The 23,123-nt window shown below is 44.6% G+C and overlaps 1 protein-coding gene across 1 annotated transcript in view; it reads right to left on the bottom strand.

Annotated features, from left to right (window-relative positions):
- Positions 1–411: 411 nt before the first annotated feature.
- ANAPC5 (anaphase promoting complex subunit 5) overlaps positions 412–23,123 on the bottom strand; it is a 38,465-nt gene continuing 15,753 nt past the window's right edge. Inside the window, exons 5-17 of the mRNA XM_060785957.2 lie at positions 22,642–22,708; positions 20,828–20,929; positions 17,328–17,518; positions 15,781–15,862; positions 12,786–12,875; positions 11,788–11,969; positions 10,039–10,174; positions 9,257–9,331; positions 7,252–7,373; positions 5,276–5,383; positions 4,951–5,098; positions 3,013–3,175; positions 412–719 (exon numbers count right to left, since the gene is read on the bottom strand). Coding sequence (XP_060641940.1) covers positions 505–719; positions 3,013–3,175; positions 4,951–5,098; positions 5,276–5,383; positions 7,252–7,373; positions 9,257–9,331; positions 10,039–10,174; positions 11,788–11,969; positions 12,786–12,875; positions 15,781–15,862; positions 17,328–17,518; positions 20,828–20,929; positions 22,642–22,708 — 1,681 coding nt within the window. The 3' untranslated portion in view covers positions 412–504. The remainder of the gene's footprint in view (positions 720–3,012; positions 3,176–4,950; positions 5,099–5,275; positions 5,384–7,251; positions 7,374–9,256; positions 9,332–10,038; positions 10,175–11,787; positions 11,970–12,785; positions 12,876–15,780; positions 15,863–17,327; positions 17,519–20,827; positions 20,930–22,641; positions 22,709–23,123) is intronic.

Genomic DNA, 23,123 nt, shown 5'->3' with positions numbered 1-23,123 from the left:
TACACCACTTGGACCTCATGTTTCCTGATCTTTATATATTCTCCTTAGTTCTGAAAAAAGGCTGACGTTTTCTCAGGCAGAGGGGGAAAAGATCCCCCCCATCCTCACAAAGGAACACATTCCCAGGCATTCCAGGAGAGAAACATCCTTATCTCTACAGGGCAAGCTGACCTTGAGCAGCCTGCTGGAAAACTGGCATTATTGCTATTAACATGTACATGGGAGGATATTACATAATGCATATAAAACAGAGTGGGTGTGAGTGGGTGTGAGTGGCAACTCACTCTTCCTTCCCAACTTTTTCCAGAAATGCACCTGTTGGCAAGCCTCACCTTACTATCATTCCGTAGAGAAATGAGCTCTGAGCAGTGGCCATCTTTTTCCCCTACAATAAAAACATGTTTCTTCCACTCAGCAAGAAAAACACATTTTATTTTATTTTTTAAAAAATCACGGTTTGTACTAAACAAAAGAAAGGAGTTGGAGGCGGTGCAGGGGAGCGTCTCATTTGAACCCACTGATCAATGGAACCCCACATGCGGGGAGCTCTTGGTCCAGCTGCCGAAAGAACATGGCACAATAATTCCTCTCCTGAGTCTTGCCCAAGCTGTGGAAAAGCCTGGCCTGGTAATAGTAGACATCGCGGAGCTGGTCCTTGCAGTCCACCCTTGCAAAATAGGTTTTGGCTTCATTCAGGTTCAGGATCGCCGACTCCAGGACTGCAAGCAGAGGAAATGATAATACTTTATTTGTATTCCGCCCTATCTCCCCAAGGGGACTCAGAGTGGATTCCAGCATACACAAACACAAAGGTAAACGTTCAGTGGGCTGTTGTAGGTTTTTCAGGCTGTATGGCCATGTTCTAGAAGCATTCTTTCCTGATGTTTAGCCTGCATCTGATGACCTCACAACCTCTGAGGATGCTTGCCTCAGATGCAGGCGAAACATCAGGACAGAATGTTTCTAAGAACATGGCCATACAGCCCGAAAAACCCACAACAACCCAGTGATTCCGGCCATGAAAGCCTTCAACAATATATCAAACATTCAATGCCAAGAAACAATGAAACACAGATAAATGTAAAGGCTTCCCCTTCTGGCACTGATGGATGGTGCTCATTTCCATTTCAAAGCCAAAGAGCCTGCATTGTCCAAGGACACCTCCTAGATCAGGGGTCCTCAAACTAAGGTCCAGGGGCCAGATACGGCCCTCCAAGGTCATTTACCTGGCCTCGCTCAGGGTCAACCTGTCTGAAATTATTTGAAAGCACACAACAACAACAACAACAATCCCATCTCATCAGCCAAAAGCAAGTCCACACTTCCCATTGAAATATTAATAAGTTTATATTTGTTAAAAAATTTCTTCATTTTAATTATTGTATTGCATTTGTGTTTTTTGCACTATAAATAAGATATGTGCAGTGTGCATAGGAATTCATTCATGTTTTTTTCAAATTATAATCCAGCCCTCCAACAGTTTGATGGATTGTGACCTGGCCCTCTGTTTAAAAAGTTTGAGGACCTCTGTCCTAGATGATGTGGCCAGTATGACTGCATGGAGCACCATTTACCTTGCACCGTGGTGCCACAATGGGTTAAAGCCTTGTGATGCTAAATTGATGATCTGAAGGTCGTCAGTTCGAATTTGAGGGATGGGATGAGCTCCTGCTATTAGCCCTAGCTCCTGTCAACCTAGCAGTTCGAAAACATGCAAATGTGAGTAAATAGCTACTGCTTCAGCGGGAAAAGGGAAAAGACACTCCAAGCAGTTTTGCTGGCCACACAACCAGGAGGTAACAACGCAGGCTCCTCGACTTGAAAATGGAGAACACCACTCCCAGCCAGAGCTGAGCACTGCTCCAGAAGCCGGAAATGAAAAAGGAGAAGTCTTCACCTTGTCTGTGTTGCTCTGTCTCATTGTATATGACTGCAAAGGCATTGAATGTTTGCCTATTATCTACTTCTGCAGAATTCTGGGGTTTGTAGTTTAGTGAGGCTGTTAAAGGCTCCTCCCTAAACTACGAAACCCAGAATTCTGCAGGAGACAGAAACTGGATTTTAAGTGGATTTTTTCTCTAGCATGATGAGGCCCTATTAGTCTGCTGTAAATGCTGTAATCCGCACTGAGTCCCCTAGGGGAGAAGAGCAGAATAGAAATAAAGTGTATATTAAAGTGTGTATTACCTTCCCACCAAGGCGGTACCTATTCATCTACTCATATTTGCATGTTTTAAAACTGCTAAGTTGGCAGAAGCTGGGGCTAGCAGCAGGAGCTCACCCTGTCCCGTGGATATGAACCACCAACTTTCCAGTCAGCAAGTTCAGCAGCTCAGCGGTTTAATCCACTGCGTCACTTTGGCCCCACAGGTATAAACCCAGAGAACACCCAGAGTATTCAAAACAGATCCCCTCTCCCCCATTGTATATAGGGATTGCCAAACCTAGAAAAGGTAATGTGTTTGGACTACAACTCCCAGAATCTCCTCCATAGAGCCGTAGTCCAAAAGAGTCAATTTGGGACATGATGGGAAGTGAGGAGTAAATTTGTTATACTCTAATTACCAGTTCTAGACCATAGAAAGGGAGTCTAACATCTCAGAACTTGGTCCTAGGGGTTTTAGTTTTGCTGCGTCTTTAGTGTTTCTGCCTAAAGAGAACTGCTGCCCCACCAAAACTACAACTCCCAGGGTCCCATCGCATTGAGCCATGGCAGGTCAAGTGGGGTCAAATTGCATTCATTCAACAAGAGTTGACTGGTCTAAGTATATATTTTTTTCATTTTGTGCCAAAACAGCCTGGGAGCCATACGCAATGGGTGTGGCTGGAGACGACCTTGGTTTTAGCTGTAAATTGGAGGAGAGAGACCTTTTGGTGTTTATTACGCCTAAGAAGATCGGGAAGGACACGGATGCAGCTCCCACTGGCAAAGGGAGCCCATGATGGGCACAATGGATCAAAAATGTGGTATCTGGGACACTGGGACAAATGTGCTAAGGGCACCTCTCTTACCTTCAACCTTCTTGTGAGGGGCCAAGGCCACTGCCGAGGCCACCTGGCACTTGGCCACGAGGAACATGGCCGCTCCTTTGTCCAGCACTGAGCCGTGAGCCAAGGTGGGCTCAATCGTGGTGTTCAGCATGCTCAGGGCTTGCTCGGGCATCCCAAGCATGAGCTACAAGGGAAGCCAAAGACAAAAGGTTACTACAAGGTGACGGGCTGGGAGCAAAGCTTCTGGGGCCAGAGTATCTTAAAGACCCTTTCCTCCAACACAAACCTGTGGCATGTCGTCCAGCCCTACCTCATAAGAGTACAAGTGCAGTGTTTTAGGGAGCAGCTCCTCAATTGTGGACCCAGGCAGGGAAAGTCCTTTCTCTACTGTCCTCTGTGGCCACTTCTACACTGCCATATAACCAATATTATCAAAGCAGATAATCCACATTCTTTGCTTTGAACTGGATTATATGAGTCTACACTGCCATATAATACAGTTCAAAGCAGATAATCTGGTTTTATATGACAGTGTAGAAGGGGCCTGTATCTGCCCCCTTCCTCTCTTCTGTTAGACTGACACTTCTCAGGGACACGCCTCTTTTTATACAAAGTTTCCAGCCATGTCTGAACTGGATTATATGGAAATGTAGATGCAGATAATCCAGTTGAAATCAGATAATCTGGATTATCTGCTTTGATAATCTGGATTATATGGCAGTGTAGATCCAGCCACAATATTCCCTTTGTTCTTCTCCTGTGAGTATGGAGAGAGATAAAGTGTCTGCTCCAGAGAGCTAGATAGTTAGATAGGTAGGCCCTTGCTTTCCTGTATAGTAATGTCGTTCTTTCAGTAAAGTATTTTGTAACTTTTAAGCTTTGACGCTGCTCCCACCATTACTGGAGCTCGTTGGCTCTACTGCTGGGCTCAAGAAGCTTCTGATCTGCTAAAACTGCTGCTGCTGTCAAAGACTTTCAATCACTGGGTTGCTGTGAGTTTTCCAGGCTGTATAGCCATGTTCCAGAAGCATTCTCTGCTGCTGTTTCACCCACATCTATGGCAGGCATCTTCAGAGGTTGTGAGGTCTGCTGAAAATTAGCCAAGTGAGGTTTATACATCTGTGTAATGATGTCCAGGCTGGGAAAAAGAGCTCTTGTCTGTTTGAGGCAAGTGGGAACCAACTTGATTAGCACTGAATACCTTTGCAGCTTCAAAGTCTGGCTGCTTCCTGCCTGGGAGAATCTTTAGTTGGGAGGTGTTAGCTGGCCCTGATTGTTTCCTGTCTGGAATTCTCTGTTTTCTGAGTGTTGCTCTTTATTTACTATCCTGATTTTAGAGTTTTAAACCATAGCAGAGCACCTGGTGAACCAACCTGGCCACAGCATATTATTGGAGAACACAGAAATGTTGGACCTCTCTAACAACCACCATGTCAGACTACACAGAGAAGCCATTGAAATCCACAAGCATGTGGACAATTTCAACAGAAAAAAGGAAACCGTGAAAATGAACAAAATCTGGCTACCAGTATTAAAAAACTCTAAAATCAGGACAGTAAATAAAGAACAACACTCAGAAAACAAGTAAATTCCAGACAAGAATCAATGAGGCCCAGTTAACATCTCCCAACAAAGGAGCCCCCCAGCAGGAAGCAGCTAGGCTTTGAAGCTGCAAGGCCATTCAATGCTAATCAAGCTGGCCAATGACAATATTCACACTTGTCTCAAGCAGACAAGAGTTCTTTCTCACACCCTGGACATTATTCCACAGGTAGATAAACCCCACTTGTCTATTTTCCAACAGAACTCACAACCTGTGAGGATGCCTGCCATAGATGTGGGTGAAATGTCAGGAGGGAATGCTTCTGGAACATGGCCAGACAGACCGGAAAACTCACAGCAACCCACCACTGCTGTTGTTGCTCAACTTTAGAAATGTTTTCCCCTTTTTGAAAATACCTGCGAGAAAGCCAAGCAAAGGATTGTTTCCGAGGCCAGGGATTGGAGGCGGTATTCTCGAGCCAGAGCAAGGGCCTGGAGTAGGACCGGCAGAGCAGTGGTGTGGCGCATGGACCTCCAGTAGAGCTTGGCAATGGCCAGGAGCACACTAACCGCAACCAACACAGCGGCAATACAGACACCAAGGAGAGAAAACAAGGAAACGTCAACGACCCTTGTTAGCTTTGGAACACCAAACCCTTTCTAGGCAATTGAATCAGGAAAATTATTGAGAATGCAAAAAATCTGAGATTTCACAAGACTCCTCAGGTAGCCGGGTTCTTACCGAATCGCCATCTCCATGTTTTTAGTCTTCTGGCAGTGAATCAAAAGCTTCTGCAGGAGTCGGTGGGCCTCGGACATTTGATTCTGCTCTTTAAGTACAACAGCTTTTCTGGAAAGCAAGCAACATGCAAGGGCACAACAATCCAGGCTGATCAACCCCTTTTCTCCCGAAATTACTGGGGACAAAATCCTAAATGTTCCCCTGCATTTCAGGTGCTCAACACAACAGGGCGATTCTGGGAACTGTAGCCCAAATAATTCAATATTCCAAACTCAGGCAGGGCATTTATGGGCCCACAAGGCCTTTGAGGTTTGCAACAATTCAAAGGGGAGGATTTCATAGAATCACAGAATCACAGAGTTGGAAGAGACCACATGGGCCATCTAGTCCAACCCCATTCTGCCATGCAGGAAAAGCACAATCAAAGCACCCCCGACAGATGGCCATCCAGCATCTGTTTAAAAGCTTCCAAGGAAGGAGCTTCCACCTCAATCCGAGGCAGAGAGTTCCATTGCTGAACAGCAATTCTTATGGTCAGGAAGTTCTTCCTAATTTTCAGGTGGAAATTCCTTCCCTGTCATTTGAACCCATGGCTTCATTGAGTCCTAGTTTCCAAGGCAGCAGAAAACAAGCCTGCTCACTCTTCCTCAGGACATCCTTTCACATATTAATACATGGCTCTCCTGTCTCCTCTCAACCTTCTCTTCTGAAGGCTAAACATCCCAACTCTTTATGATGCTCCTCATGGGGATTCATGGTCTCGAAGACTTTTGATCTTCTCACAGGTGTTTGGTGAACAGGAAACTACGGAATGAGACTTTAACAGCTTGAATAACAGACTATGGATTTTGGAAAACGATTTGGACATGAAATAATGACTCGGCATTTTATATGGTTTTAATCTGTTTGATTGATTGATATGTGTTTTAATTGCTTATAAGTTTAGATTGTTTATGTTTTGATGAGATGTGTTTATTGTTTACCTGTATGGTACTGAATTTTGCCAGATTTGTAAGCCGCCTTGAATACCCTCTAGGGTAGAGAAAGGCAGGGTAGAAATGAAGTAAATAAATAAATTTTTTTTTTGTTGCTTGCCTTCTGTTGGACACCTTCCAGCTTGTCGATATCTCTTTAAAACTATGGTGCCCAGAACTGGACACAGTGATATTCCAGGTAAAGAGGTCTGACCAAAGCAGAATAGAGAGGCATCATGACTTCCCTTGATCTGGACACTCTACCCCTTTTGATGCGGCCAAAAACCCTATTGGCATTTTTAGCTGCTGCATCACATTCTTGGCTCATATTCAACTTGTCCATGAAGACGCCAAGATCTTTCTCACATGGGTGTCACCCATCCTGTATCTTTCCATTTCATTTTTTCCTGCCTAAGTGTAGTATCTTACATTTGTCCCAGTTGAAATTCATGTTGTCCATTTTGGTTAATCAGCAATTTAATCTGTTACAGTCCTTTTGAATTCTGCTCCTGTCTTCTGGAGTATTCACTCTCCCTCTCAATTTGGTCCCATGTCCAAACTTGATAAGGACACCCTCTAAACCTTCCTCCAAGTCATTAATAAAGATGTTGAACAGTACTGGGCCCAGGACCAAACCCTCTTTATGGCACTCAAGTAGTCACTTCTTTCCAGGAAAAGAGGAACCATGATTATTATATATTTATAATATTCAAAGGGGACTCAATTGGGGAGAAGCACCTTTTGGATTTGGTCGCTTAACCAATTACAGATCCACCTAATAGTAGCACTGCCTAGCCCACATTTGACTAGTAGATTTAGTCGGACTAAGTACAACATCCTCCGTATGTTGTTTTTATTCGACACAGTGCAAGCAAGGCTCAGTGGAAATAGTTCACTTGAGCAAAAGACATGATAAAATGAAGTGCACTGACTTTTCAGGTCAATACGAAGCCCATTTCAACAGGACCTTCACCAAAGCCTGACACGCCAACCATCTCTTACCTGTAAACCCCTTCGACACTGTTCAGGGCTGTAATTCCGGCCACCAGTGAGTCGGCCACATGGTACTTGCCATCGTTCATGGCTCTGTCAAACTGGATTTTCTGATCAAAGAGCATCCAAAGCTGGAAAACAGAACTTCAGCCATGGGTTGAGAAGAACCATGACAAGACAATTTGGTGTGATGCTTCCATCTACACTGTCACTTCCAATCTGGCTTTTTATGTATGCATTTTAAACATTTCTCTGACTCATTTTGATCAAGATCGCCTTCATCGCCAAGGCAGAGGCAATGGAGAGAGAGAGAGAGAGAGAGAGAGAGATAGATAGATAGATAGATAGCTCCATAATAAATGTGAAAATATGTATGTGTGTATGTGACTGGGGTGCCTACTTTCACAGACAGCCTCCCACTTCCACAAATAGCTATAGCTCCCACTACTCAGGAGCCACCATTGGCCCTCCCTCCATAGCGAGCGCCGTGAACATGTAGGACCTCTGCCAGTGTCCTCCACAAACACAACACTGCCCACCACCCAAGCGAAGGCTTTCATAAAGGAACAATTTTATCCTAGATTTGATGTGTTTCCTACACTACCGACATCTCAGTGTTCTTGACTCTCTCCATTGGTGTGGAATTTGCATGGTCCCTCCCACTGTATCTTCCATAACCCTTTCCTACTATTTTCCATAGCACACAATTGTAGTTCACCCACATCCAGACAGCACTGTGAACCTAAACAACAATGGCCCTGGACCAAATTTAGCATGCATGCCCAATATGCCCAAATTTAGCATGCTGGTGGGGTTTGTGGGGAATTGACCTTGACATTTGGGAGTTGTGGGTAATAATAATAATAATAATAATAATAATAATAATAATACTTTATTTATATTCTGCTCTATCTTCCTGAAAGGACTCAGGGCGGATTCCAAACATAAAAGGCAAACATTCAATGCCTGAATACAACAACAATACATCCATGATAACAAAATTTAAACCCAACATATAAACATGAATTATAACTTAACAACTAAAATTAAATAAAAAACACAGCCTGTTATAGTAGAGTAAGACAAAAAAACCAAACATCGAATTGAAACAATAGTTCACCTGCAATCAAAGAGCACTCTGAACCCCACCAATGATGGACCTGGACCTAACTTGCAACACAGAACCCTCATGACCAACAAAAAATACTGGAGGACTTTGGGGAAAATTCACCTTGATTTTGGGGAGTTGCGGTTCATTTGCATCTAGAGAGCTCTGTGAATCCAAACAACAAAGGATCGGGACCACACTTGGCACACATACCCAATATGCCCAAATTTGAATACTGGAGGGGTTTGGTAGAGATTGACCTTGATTTTTGGGAGTTGTAGTTCACCTACAACCAGAGAAACTGTGAACCCCACCGATGATGGACCTGGCTCAAACTTGGCACACAGAACCCCCATGAACAACTTAGCATACTGGACGGGTTTGGGGGGAACTGACCCGCCATGGGGGGAGCTGTAGTTCATCCTACAGCCAGAGAGCACACAGATCCCACTGATGCTGCACCTGGAGAGCAAACTTGCCCAACATGACAAACTTTAAGCACTGGAGTTTCAGGGGGTTAACCTGGCATGATTTGAGTTGTAGTTCACCCACAATCTATGTATTTTGTACAATTAAAAAATTGACTTTTTCAAATAACCCAGACAACGCAGGGCACCCAAGCTAGTAAAATAAAATAAAATAAAGATAGGATCTTTTTCTTTCAAGCACCCGTGGACGAAGTGAAAACGCACCCTGGTTTTCAAAAGCAAACATAACAAGGCTGATCTAAAACAAAGATATCCAGCACAGCCTTTGCTGCAGCAGTGCCTCAACTATGGAACCCCGCCTAAGGAAGTTATGTTCGCTCCATTTCTTTTAAGCTCCCGCCATTTTCCGCACGACATATGATACATGCCCTTGTACTGAAGGAGAAGATGATCTTCAAAAAGGAAGACCAGAGCTCACCTGAGCATGCTGACTGTTGGGAGGAAACCTCTGTTTTAAGTGTTTTAGGATATCAGCGGCGGCAGCAAAATACCCCTAAAACAGAATCAAGAGAGAGAGAATGAAGTCCTGTTGGAACTCAACCACAGGTTGGGTTGCTGACCTGAAGACTGCCGGTTTGAATCCAACCCGGGAAGAGAGTGGATGAGCTCCAGCTCCATATGGGGACATGAGAGAAGCCTCCCACAAGGATGGTAAAAACAACCCAAAAAAATCTAAGCATCCCCTGGGCAACGTCCTTGCAGACAGCCAATTCTCTGATACCAGAAGAGACTTATTTGTATTCTGCCCTATCTTCCCAAGGGGACTCAGGGCGGATTCAGCATATATACAGACACAAGCAAACATTCAGTGCTTTGAAACAATGCAACACAGATGCACAGGCAAAGGCTTCCCCTTTTATCTCCGGCTGTGGGGGAGGTGCTCCTGCATTTCCGAGCCAAAGAGCCAGTGTTGTCTGTAGACACGTCTTAGGTCATGTAGCCAGCATGACTGCATGTAGTGCCATTTACCTTCCTGCCAAGGGGGTACCTACTGATCTACTCACATTTGCATATTTTCAAACTGCTAGGTTGGCAGGAGCTGGGGCTAAGAGCAGGAGCGCACCCTGCCCCACAGATTTGAACTGTCAACCTTCCAGTCAGCAAGTTCACCAGCTCAACACTTTAACCCGTTGTGCCGCCACACCCCACCCCCCCACCCCCCGATCAAAATGGACCCGAGCTAAATGCCATGGTACCCACCTGCTCTGCATGCAGCTCAGCCAAGTGGCAGAGGACCACAGCGAAGGACTCGGTGTTGTTCTGCTGAACGCCCACATTCACGGCCTCCAGTGAGTTCATGCTCAGCAGCATCTGCACCTGCTGGAGCACCATGGTGCTAAGGCAAAAGGAAAACCGGCTTAGCATCACGTAAGGGGCTTCCAAGGATCATGAAGCAGATTCAGATAGTAGGTGTCTGGATCATGGCTTAGGTCTAGACTATCTGAGTCTTATAACACTATGTAACAAAATTTGAAAAAAATGTTCCTGATTTGAAAGTGTTATTCCTGTTTAATTGTGCAGTAGTTAATTTGAAAATAGTTGTTCTACTCCAGAAACTTCGTTTTTGTGGCTGCCACAAACTAGGTTGAATTGGTTGAGACTCAATGAGATATTTATGGAGAAACTATAGCAAAATATGCTGCTGGGTATCCCACAAAAACAAAGTTTGTGAAGTTTAATAATCTTTTTCCATATTTTTATGACAGACCCAATTAGGAAATGACACTTACAACCCAGGTACAAGAATCATGTTAATACTACAGGAGAGGATTTTGTTTCTGTCCTACCACCTTCACATGCTCATCAAGACACAGGGAGAGGCCGGTAATAAAATGATGATTATCATCATCAACATTATTATCATCATCATTATTATTATTATTATTATTATTATTATAGTGCAAGTTGCTTCTGGTGTGTGAGAATCACCCGTCTACAAAGACGTTGCCCAGGGGAGGCCCGGATGTGTTACTATCTTGTGGGTGTATGCTGACTATTGTTCCATCACTGCTCAAACAGGGAGCTTTGAAATGGTTGAACAGAAGCTCTCCAAAGCTTTAGGTGCTCTTACTGCCTATTACAGGGAAAACCAGCTGATTCCTAATCCATCTAAAACGCATATTTCTTAATGAGATATGTCGTATTATCACAGGATGTCTATGCCGTACACCACTGGAGAAATTATACTGTTTAGCCAGTATTGCACCACCTGGCATCTATCAGGAAATAGCAGGTCCTGTAATGAAAGGACCAAAGCAGTGACATCTCCGGCCCATCCTCTGTAAGGATATCAGCCAGTCTGCCAATACCTCAAATCAAAAAACAGCTTCTTAAGATCTAAAGAGATACTCGCAGGAACACCTCAGCAAGCGAGAGTCCAAAAGTGGCAGGCTAACACCCGGAACCTAAGTCAGTGGCTGAGACTGGATGAGAGACTCCCTCCCGGACACACAGAAAACTGGGCGACTTGGAAGGCGCTGAACAGACTACGCTCTGGCACCACGAGATGCAGAACTAACCTTAAGAAATGGGGCTACAAAGTGGAGTCCACAACATGAGACTGTTGAGAAGAGCAAACCACAGACTGCCTACTACAATGCAGTCTGAGCCCTGCCACATGCACAGTGGAAGACCTTCTTACAGAGACAACAGAAGCACTCCAAGTGGCCAGCTTCTAATCAAAGGACATATAGTATAAAGCCAAGTTTTTAACTTTGTTTGTGGTTTCTTTTTGTAGATTATAACTGTATTCTCATTTCGCTTCTGACACAATATATAAATAAATAGCAATAGCAGCAACAACAGGAAATTTCAAAGGGACGAGCCACTACGTACATTTTTATACTTCAGAAACTTTTTTTTTAATTATTTGGCTGAAAACAGCCAACTCTGCATTCAACACAGGCATCTTCTTGCCCCTCTGAACTGGTTTACAAAGGATGACTGTACCTGCGACCATACAGTCTCCAGATAGCTGTCTTTTGGGCAATGCTGATATCGATGAGTTCGGACAAGCTGTGTTTCCAGTGCAGGAGATCCGAGTCCTTCAAGGCATCCATTAGCTTGTTGGCCGTCTTCCCGGCTAAAGCTCTTTGCTGAACCATGGACTGGATCCCCAGGGAAGCTAGATACTAGGAGAGAGGGAGGGAAAAGAAAGAAAGTAAGAAGGGTTTGAAATGAATTAGTTAAAAGGAAATCCAAGTACAAGATACAAGAGCCAAGCTTGAAGGTTTCCACAGCTTCAATGCCATTTTTCACTTCAGACCCAGATTCTTGAAAGAGCACAATGGCCATTTCAGGACTTGCGGAGATTTGGCCTATTCGCTTCTGTTTTATGAATCAGAAACCTGCTGATGCAAAGCCAGACTATTTTGTGAGCATTGCCTCCACTACATCCTATGCCATGGTTTTCAACTGTGAACCATGTGGGAAACATGGGCAGAAAGGCGGGACAGGCAGGAAAAAAGGGAAAATAGAGCCATCTTTTCACACAGAGGAAACTGGGACAAAAGACAAAGATGGCTCCCCTTTCAACCACAACTGATATGCTTTTGGTACAGGTTGACCCATTTAAAAAGGCAGCTTACAATGACATAACACAACCCAATACATTTTAAAACATGGCAATTACAAACATTAAAAACAATTAAATATTTGTGTCACTGATACAAGTTAAGATACAATAAAAATCATACAATTACAATTGAGCTTAAAACTAAATACCCTTCCCAATATCCTCGGAGTATCCAAGACCTCTATTCTCATACACTTTTAGCCTTGACTGTATTGTTTTTAGTTCTGCAGTGCAGGATGCCAACAATGCCCGCTGGTTTTAAAAAATGTTTCTCTATCTTGTAAACAGCACTGGAAACATTTAATGGAGGGGAAGGATAATGATTCCTTGCAAACAAAAGGAACAGAGATAAACTAGGGTGCCCAAGACGTACCGGTAATCCGAAAAACACAGATTTCTTCACAGAGTGTTCCAAGAGAACGCCACTGTCTGTTTTTTTCTGCTCCAAGATGTACAGCCAGCTCTGGCAAGAGAAGAATTTGAGAATAAAGAGAAGAAGAGAAAAGGGGGGACCCATAAACAATCACGCACAGCATCTACATTACAGAAGAGTACTAAATTTGGGTTCAAATGACAGGAAAGGAAATTCCACCCAAACATTAGGAAGAACTTCCTGACTGTAAGAAGAGCTGTTCAGCAGTGGAAGCCTCTGCTTTGGAGTCTGGTGGAAGTTCCTTCATTGGAGGCTTTTAAACAGAGGCTGGATGGCCATCTATTGAGGGGGCTTTGATTGTGCTTTTTCTGCATGGCAGAGGGTTGGACTAGATGGCCCATGTAGTCTCTTCCAACTCTATTTTCTATGATTTTATGAAATGCTGTCATCTTTCCACAGCTCCAAAAAGAAAGCCATAAAATATCCTCCAACGAATCCGGAGGATGCTGTAAAATCAGGCTTTCCCGGTTCTTCCTTTGCCCACCTTTGTGGAAAGGGGCAATTTCTTTGAGGAATATATATATATATATATATATAGAGAGAGAGAGAGAGAGAGAGAGAGAGGTTAAAAAATCCTACCAAATGAGACTTCAAGAGGAATGACTGAGCTGTAGCCCAATCAATGCCAACCTGCCCCAATTGTGTTAGTTTACAGGTCTCATCATCCCCCCCCCCCCCCCCGTCACATTCATTGGGCACACTGGATTAGGATAATGGGAGCTGTGATCCAATGCATCTCATAGAATCATAGAATCCTGGTGGGCCATCCAACCCCCTGCCAAGAAGCAGAAAAATCACATTCAACCCCCTGCCAAGAAGCAGAAAAATCACAAAGCACCCCTGACAGATGGCCATTCAGCCTCTGTTTAAAACTCTCCAAGGAAGGCACCTCCAGCACACACTGGGGCAGAGAATTCCGTTGCTGAACAGCTCTCTCCCACAGTTAGGAAGTTCTTTCTCATGATCAGGTGTAATCTCCTTTCTTTCCTGTAGTTTGAAGCCACTGCTCCATTGCGTCCTAGTCTCCAGGGCAGCAGAAAACAAGTTTGCTCCCTCCTCCCTAGGACTTCCACTCACATCTTGATCCATGGCCCTCATTGTGTCTCCTCTCTGCCTTCTCTTCTGCAGGCTAAACATGCCCAGCTCTTTCAGCCGCTCCTCATAGGGCTTGTTCTCCAGACCCTTGATCCTTTGAGTCACCCTCCTCTGGACACATTCCAGTTTAGTGGCAACATCTCCCTTGAACTGCGGTGCCCAGAATGGGACCCAGTGTGATTCCAGGTAAAGTGGTCTGACCAAGGCAGAATAGAGCAGGAGCATGGCTTCCCTGGATCTAGACACTAGACTTCTACTGATGCAGGCCAAAATCCCATTGGCTTTTTTAGCCACCCCATCACATTGTTGGCTCATGTTCACCTTCCTGTCCACAAGGACTCCAAGATCTTTTTCACACATACTGCTGCTGAGCCAGGCATCATCCCCTATTCTGTAATTTTGCATTTCATTTTTCTGCCTAAGTGGAGTATCTTTCATTTGTCATTGTTGAACTTCACTGTGTTGGTTTTGGCCCATTATCTTTCTAATTTGTTCAGATCGTTTTGCATTCTACTCCTGTCTTCTGGAGTATTGACTCTCCTTCCCAATTTGGTCCCATCTGCAAACTTGATGATCCTGACTGTGAGAGCTGTTCAGCAGTGGAACTCTCTGCCCCGGAGTGTGGTGGAGGCTCCTTTTTTGGAGGCTTTTAAACAGAGGCTGGATGGCCATCTGTCAGGGGTGCTTTTAATGCAATATTCCTGCATCTTGGCAGGGGGTCGGACTGGATGGTCCATGAGGTCTCTTCCAACTCTATGATTCTATGATTCTTTGCCTTCCAACCCTTCATCTAAGTCGTTAAAAAAGATGTTGAACAGAACCGGGCCCAGGATGGAACCTTGCTTCTTGCACTCCACTCCTCCCTTCTTTCCAGGATGAAGAGGAAGCATTGGGGAGAATCACCCTCTGGGTTCGTTCACTTAACCAATTACAGATATAGAGGACACATGGCTGGAGAAGGGTAGTGCATAAACTGAGCTGGAATTAGATGTCACTGAAGCACTGGTTCAAATTACAGGAAAGGAGATTCTGCCTGAACATTAGGAAGAACTTCCTGACTGTAATCATAATAATAATAATACTTTATTTATACCCCGCTCCATCTCCCCCAGGGGGACTCGGTGCAGCTTACATGAGGCCACGCCCATCAGTACAGTACACAACAATATAACACAAAAACATAATAAAACCAAAAAATAAAATACATGAAATGCAAAACAATATAATAAGCGACACAACAATATAAAATCAGACATAAAAACAAAAAAGATTTCGCTGGGAAGGGGCAAATTCAGGATAAATTTTTAAAACACTTGGAGATAGGACAATGTCAAACATAGGGAGGAGGATCCGGGGATGAGGAAGAATTTAATTGGACGAACCATAAGATAAAGTGCTACTGAGGTCACTTGTGCAATTTTTTTGGTCAGGGAGTATCTTACGTAAGAAGAGCTGTTCAGCAGTGGAACTCTCTACCTCTGAGTCCAATGGAAACTGGATGGCCATCTTGATTGTGCTTTTCCTGCATGGGTTGGACTAGATGGCCCATGAGGTCTATTCCAACTCTATTCTTCTATAATTATTCTATTAATGTGGTGGGGCTTTCTTGTGAGCCAACACCTTCAGGTCTGCCTAAGAGTCAACCCACGGAGGTGAACAGAAAGATTTTTTTTCTTGGCATATCTGTTCCAGACAGTTTTAAAAGCTTACAATTCAACCTTACAAAATAAAATCTGGGTCAAAAAGTGGAATGCGACCGATGGGAAGAGTTCACAACTCCATTTGGAAATGTGATGAGGATTTGGGAAGCATTAGAGCCCCCCCCCCCTTCCCGGCTTACCAAGCAGTGCTGCAGGCAGACATGGTCGTTGGACTCCTGGGCAATGCGGATGGCTTCCTGCAGGGCAAGCGCAGCCTGCTGGCTACAAAGGAAAAGGAGCAAGATGCAGGGATCGTTCAACATGGCACCAGCCACTGCCAAGATGTGATATGCCAAGGGAGAAAAACCCAGGCACTTGGGAAGGCTTGGCATAAGCAGATGCTATAGACATCCCTTGGTGTTCAAAGCACAATCCATAAGTAGCAGGGTCAACTCATTTGTTTAAATGGATTTATATAGCAATATAAGCCATGTATGGAGAAATTACTGTCTTTAAAAATTGTATTGCTGAAATATATATATTTACTGTTTTGTCACTGGTTGGATTGTATGCCACTCTGAGATCTTTGGATCTAAGGGACAGGATAAACTCTCCCAAGCTCTGCCAGGAAACAGCAGGATTCTTGTGACCTTCCAGACAGCACCTGCTCTTTCGAATGGCTGCAGTTAGCCCAGGTATGGGTAAACCCAGGCAGGGTGGCCAGATGGGGCCCCTTGGGCTCTTTTCTCAGGCTTTCCTCTCTCTCATCCTAGCCTTCATTCCCTCTTTCCTTCCTCCTTCCTTTCCTTCCTTCCCTCCCTCTTTCTCCCTCCTTTCCTCTCTCCCTCTTTCTCCTTCCTTCCTTCCCTTTTGTCTTTTCTTCTTTCTCTCTTTCCTCCCTCCATTCCCTTCCACACATCCTTCCTTCCTTCTCTTTTTCCTTCCTCCTTTCCTCCTGGGGGATGTTTAGCTGGGAGAAGCAACAGTTGAGAGGGAACATGAGAACCATGTTTCAAGATTTTAAAAGGTGTCCCTTTAAAAAGGAGGAGGGGGGCTTTCTGTTGCTCTAGAGACCAGGGCACAAGGGAGCAATGGGTTCAAATGGAAGGGCAAGAGCTTCAATTGAAAATATTAGGAAGAACTTCCTGAGAGTAAGAGCTTTTAGAGAGCAGCATAGGCTGCCTTGGAGTGTGGTGGAGTCTACTTCTCTGCAGGCTTTTCTGAAGAGGCTATCTATCAGGAGTGCTTTGATTGTGCCTTCTTGCATGGCAGGGGGTTGGGCTGGATGGCCCTTGAGGGTCTCTTCCAGCTCTAGGATTCTATATCAGTAGGCAATACGTGGTCTCATGGATACACCTTTTCTCTCCCATCCACCATCTCATCCTGACCAAGGCTAACCCTGTTGGGATCCAAATGTTTCCTGTATTTCCTTCACTTTCTGCCTCCAAAAGAGAAGAGAAAGGGGAGGAAAGGGTAGGGAGGGGGCTTGGGGAGGACCCCCCTTCTTTTCAGCCTGCCCGCCCTGCTCTGACCTGTCATGTGGCCCCCAAGTTAGAAAGTTTGCCCATGTCTGAATTAGTCGCTCTGAGTCCCTCTACGAGGGAGAGCGGGCGGGATATAAAACAAATAATAAACAAACTTGAACTACCATTGTTCAATGTTATGTAATCCTGGGAGTTGTAGCTTTACGCCTCCCTGCTCTACCAAACAATGGCTCCAATTGCAACACACCACCACAGGAACTCACTAGTGTCCAAAGCGGCAGTGCAAAGCTGCCAGGTTCAGAGCCGCGTAGCGCAGGCTGCGCCCGTAACCTTCATCGCCATTGCTTTTACTTTCTGCCCCAGTGAGGATGAGTCGGTCAAAGTAGTGGAGGAGGCTGTGCGTCGAACTGAAGACGTCCTTGACACGGAGGCTATTCAAGTAGCTTAAGTAATGCTGGAAGGAAAGGTGTACCAACAGTAGATAAATTAGGAACAATACCAAATACAGGCAGTCCCCAAGTTACAAACATACAACTTACATCTGACTCGTACTTAAGAATGGGGGGCGAGACAACAGGAAGTGAGAGAAATCTACCTCTCAGAAGGGAAATTCACTCCCGAAAGAGTTATTATCATGGGGAAAAGGTCTCTTCACTGCAGTTTTGTCACCAATCCTTGTTTCCACAACAAGTTAATTTTTTCAAAACCCAATTCTCACAGGGATGAAAAGTGAGATGAAATCTTCTGAACAGGGACATAGACAGCAAAACAAACACCACAAGGGTGTTAACCCTTCCCTATGCGATCCAAAGCGCATATATATATATATATATATATATATATGGCTGGAGTTACACTTTAAAAATGTAACTGTTCTGACTTACATAAATTCAACTTAAGAACAACCCTACAGAAGCTATCTTGTTTGTAACTTGGGGACTGCCTGTACTGATTTCACGTGCAACATTTTGGTGAGTCATGAAAGAAGCTATAGGACAAATTGTGACCTGCAGGCTGAGGACAGCTTTTCCATCACTCCTAATGGTCCCTACCAGTCTGTATCAAACTCAAGGCCCGTGGGCCAACTCCATCCCTCCATGTCATTTTCTGTAGCCCTTCAAATGCTGGACTGCAACTCCTGTGCTCATCATCATTAGACTTCATGACTAGAGCTGATGGGAATTGGGATATAGCCACATCTGGAGGGCTGCAGTTCGATCTGTTTATTATTTGCTTCATTTATACCCTACCTTTCTCACCCTGCAGGGGACTCAAGCACCCAAGGTGGCTTACAACTCTGGCACAATTCAATGCCGCTTAAAAACAATAAAACATATCTCATTAACTAAGACAATTAAAATGGTGAAGCAAATAAAACACATAGAACAATAAGAAGACTAAAACATATACAGTACAAAATTCAGTTCATCCATAATCCTTGCTCATAATCCTTACTCAGACTGTCAGAATCCATATAAGTTATTCTTGAAACACTTGTGTACAGAGCCAGGTTTTTGGCTTTTTTCTGAAAACCAGAAGAGATGGGGCCTGCCTGATGTCACTGGGGAGGGAGTTCCACAACCGAGGGGCCACCACTGGGAAAGCCCTGTCTTTCGTCCCCACCAATCGCACTTGCAAGGGGGTGGAACCAAGAGCAGGGCCTTCCCAGCAGATTTTAAAGCTCTTGTTGGCTCATAAGAGATGCGTTCGAACAGGTAAGTTGGATCAGAACCATTTAAGGTTTTATAGGCCAGGACCAGCACTTTGAATTGTGCTCCATAGCAGACTGGCAACCAGTGGAGCTGATGTAACAGGGAGGTTCTATGCTCCTTGTATGTTGCCCCAGTAAGGAACCTGGCTGCTGCCCACTGGACTTCCAAACAATCGTCAAAGGCAACCCCACATAGTAGTCTATCCCAGATGAAATGAAAGTGTGGACCATCATGGCCAAATCTGACTTCCCAAAGTACAGGCACAACTGGCTAACAAGTTTTAATTCTGCAAAAGCTCCCTTGGCAACCACCGAAACCTGGGATTCCAGGCTCAGCAATGAGTCCAGGAGAACTCCTAAGCTGCAAACCTGTGTCTTCAGGGGGAGTGTAACCCAATCCAGCACAGGCTGTAACCCTATACCCTGTTTGGCCTTGCAACTGATCAGGTGTACCTCCATCTTGTCTGGATTCAATTACAATTTGTTTGCCCACATCCAGACCATCACAGCTACCAATCACCAGTTCAGACCTGGACAACCTCCTTAGTAGTAGGTGGAAAGGTCTGAGAGAGTTGGACGTCATCTGAATACAGATGGCAGTAGACTCCAAAACTCTGGATGATCTCCACCCGCGGCTTTATGTAGATGATAAACAACACAGGAGACAGCATGAGCCCTGCGGGACCCCTCAAGTCAATGGTTGCGGGGCCGAACAGGTGTCCCCCAGCAACATCTTCTGAGAACGACCTTCCAAGAAGAACTGGAGCCACTGCAAAACAGTGCCCCTGAGCCTCATTCCCGCGAGGCGTCCCAGAAGGATACTGTGGTCTACGGTACTGAAAGCCACTGAGAGGTCTAAGAGAAACAACAGAGACACACTCCCCTGTCAAGCCCCTTACACAGATCATCCAATGGCTTTTGACCGCACAGACAGATGGGGATGAATAGTGATTTTTATGCTAACGACTTGGCTTTATATAATTATATGATAGTACTTTAATGTGTTTATATTAGTGTATTATTGATGTGATGTTTTTAAACTATTGTGTATGACCCCCTTATTGTACACCAGCCTGAGTCCCTCATTGGAGGTGAGAAAACCGGTATATAAAAGTTCTAAGTAATAATAATAATAATAATAATAATAATAATCCACTAAGGAGATCAAGGCTGTTTCAGTTCCATGTCCGGGCCTAAAGCCAGGCTGCAACAGAACTAGAAAAGCAGTTTCTTCCAAGAACATCTGGAGTTGCGAGGTCACCACACATTCCAAGACTCTGTCCAAATAGGGGAGATTGGAAACTGGCCAAAAGTTGTTCAATTGAGTGGGGTCCAGTGATGGTTTTTTCAACAGTGGTTTGATGATGGCCCCCTTTAGGCCTGCTGGAATCTTGCCTTCTTGCAAGGAGGCATTAAGCACCCCCTTCACTCACTCTGCCGAACCCGCTGGCTTCCTTTATCAGCCGGGATGGGCAGCGGTCCAGGATGCGTATGGTCGTTCTCGCCTCTCCAAGGATCTTGTCAACATCCTCAGAGAGTGGGGTTTGGATTGAGATACAGGGCTTACAGAGATGATGTTTTATTTTAAAATGTCCTTTCGCCTTTCCCCAGTCTCAGCGGCACAAGGGCCACTGGGTTGCAGTTCCCATTATCCACAGTCCACCTGGCAGATCATGAAAAGTGATGGGAGTTGCCATTCAATGACATCTGGGGACCCAAGCTGAGTAAAAACTAAAGACCAGTGACTACTATAAATTAAAAAAACATAGTTGGCCCTCTGTATTCTTGGTTTCATTGTCTATGGATTCAATGGCCCTTTGAAGCGACTATAAGGTTGAGGTGGCCCTCGATGAAAATGAGTTTGACACCCCTGAACCAAGACAGCTATGTCTCTCTTTAGGATTAGAGCCCCTCGACCAATGGCAGGCCTTCTGCCTGCTCTGCCTTTCCATGACCTCACGGCATCTTGGCCAATGAGAGACAGAGGCATGACCCACAGTATCAGACTGGGGAGCGGGGGGGGGGGGGGGAGAGTGGTCAAATCAAACTTACCGCTTCTGAAAAATCTGGGTTAAATTTTAGCAAGTTGTTCAGCTCCTTCTGCAAAGAGGCTGGAGACAGCACTTTTGTCTCATCATTTTTCAACAAATATGCCTGGAATTATTTTCAAAAAGAAGAAAAACAACCATCATTCGAGCAAACAGGAAAAAAAGAAACGTGAATCTGCAGGGTTATTATTTTTTTGTAATAAACGACTTAATAATGTTATTATCACCACAGCAACAGAAACCTCCTGCCTCGGGAGAACGGCAAGCAACCGCCTGTGTACAAATTACCATGGAGAGATTGAGCCCAAGCTTTGTAATGCTATGCTCAAAAGGGAGAGGCGCTGGCTAATTTGATTAGGAGTGCTGAAAAGATGGCTTAAGGGATTGAGAGAAGAATGCCACTTTAATGCCGCTTTCTTGCGAGCGATCTGAAGGGAATGCAAGGAAACCCAAAGGCCAGGATGTGGCTTCCCAGATTCTTCCCAACTACCAAAACCTGTCATGTAGGAAGTGGAGAGAAGAAAACCTGTACACACAGATAGATACCTACATAAAAACTCCAACCATCACCCAAGACAGAAAAAGAAAAACAACTCTCAGCAACCCAGTGATTCCTGCCATGAAAGCCTTCGACAACACCGTGAAAAACAGTCTTTGTTTGGAGTGGCACTGCTCCTAGGGGTGTACGCTGAGACCTATTTATTTATGTCCTGCTTTTCTCCTAAACGGGGCTCAAATTAGCTTGCAATCTATACATATAAAGTCAATGTATGTTTGTATGTATGTCTAGTTGTACCAACCAATGTTGTTGCCAGGTGAAGTGGCACTTTGTGCCATCTCTGGATTGGCTGTTGCCAGGTGAAGTGGCCTGGTGAAAGAAAGGTGATGGATATATGTATGTATGAGGGGAAGAGAGAAACGATGGAGAAAGTCACATGGAGACATTGCAAGATAGGCTCTCTCAGAAGCTAGAGAAGGGAGAAAGGGGCGGGTCTGCGGAAAGAAAGGAAGAAAGAGAAAAAGAAGGGAAGGGAAGGAAAAGGAAGAGAGTTTGGGGAATGGAGGGAGGAAGCCACTAGAAAGATAGCTACCTGAAGCTTAACCCTGTCAAGACACAAATGTGTGCTTTCCACCTAGGGTTCATGGAGCCAATAGGAAATTGAGAGTTATCTGGGAAGGCCAAGAACTCAAACACTGTTCCCACCCTAAATATCAAGTTTCATGAGAACCACCACTCCTCTTAATGTTCCTCCAGCAACAGCAAGAATATCCCTGTGGGCAGAAAAATCAGGCAGTTTCAACTGGGTGGCTCCCCACGAGGGTCTTCCTCCAGGAGCAAACCAAGAATGGGCAATGTGGAAATCCATGAACAGACTTAGAAGTGGAGTGAGCAGATCAAAGGACAACCTGGCAAAATGACACCACCTAGAAGAATCCTCCACTTTGTGTGACTGTAGAGCAGAACAAACAACTCTGCATCTGGTTTGCTGTAAGTTTTTCGAGCTGTATGGCCATGTTTTTCAGGCTGTATGAAACATGGCCATAAATCCCAAAAAACTTAAAACAACTCAGTGATTGCAGACATGAAAGCCTTTGACAACACAACTCTGCATCAGAGCGGGTGCTCTGATGCCCAGGTAATATCATGTATTTATGCTAGTGCAAACTAAAATAGAATCTCTAAGAGAACATGATGTACAAACATTTGAAAAGCATTTATCCATAAAAATCAATTACAACACTACTCTCAGTGAAAAAGAACAGCCACCATAGATAATATTAAGCATCTCTATCAAGGGAGATCCATAACTGACATACCTGCTGGGACAGAAAGTATTCTGCTTGTTTCTGGGAGAGTGGCCCATTGCAAGAGATTTCTTCCTCCCTTGAAACAAAACACAAGACCCAACAAAACCTATAAACTTTAAAATCATTTTTAAACGACAGTATATATCTATACACATAATAAAAGTGAAAATATATGAGTGTGTAGCTGGGGTGCCCACTTACCCAGACAAGCTCCTGCCTCCACAAACAGCTCTTGCTCCCACTACTCAGGAAACACCAAAGGCGCTCCCTCCAGTGACATTGCAGGTTATTGTGAGAACCATGAACATGTCCAAGAGCCCTGCCAATGTCCTCCACAAACACAATCCTGCCCACCACCCAAGTGAAGGCTTTCATACGGGGACAATTCCATCCCAGATTTTCTGGTTTTCCTTCACCACAGACATCCCAGTGTTTCTGACTCTCTCCATTGGTGTGGTATTTGTATGATCCTGCCCACTGCCTCTCCCATA

Source organism: Anolis sagrei, chromosome X, assembly GCF_037176765.1.
Source record: "Anolis sagrei isolate rAnoSag1 chromosome X, rAnoSag1.mat, whole genome shotgun sequence".
Classification (NCBI taxonomy): domain Eukaryota; kingdom Metazoa; phylum Chordata; class Lepidosauria; order Squamata; family Dactyloidae; genus Anolis; species Anolis sagrei.
The sequence above is the reverse complement of the archived record's forward strand: the minus strand, read 5'-3'. Positions and strand labels throughout refer to the sequence as shown.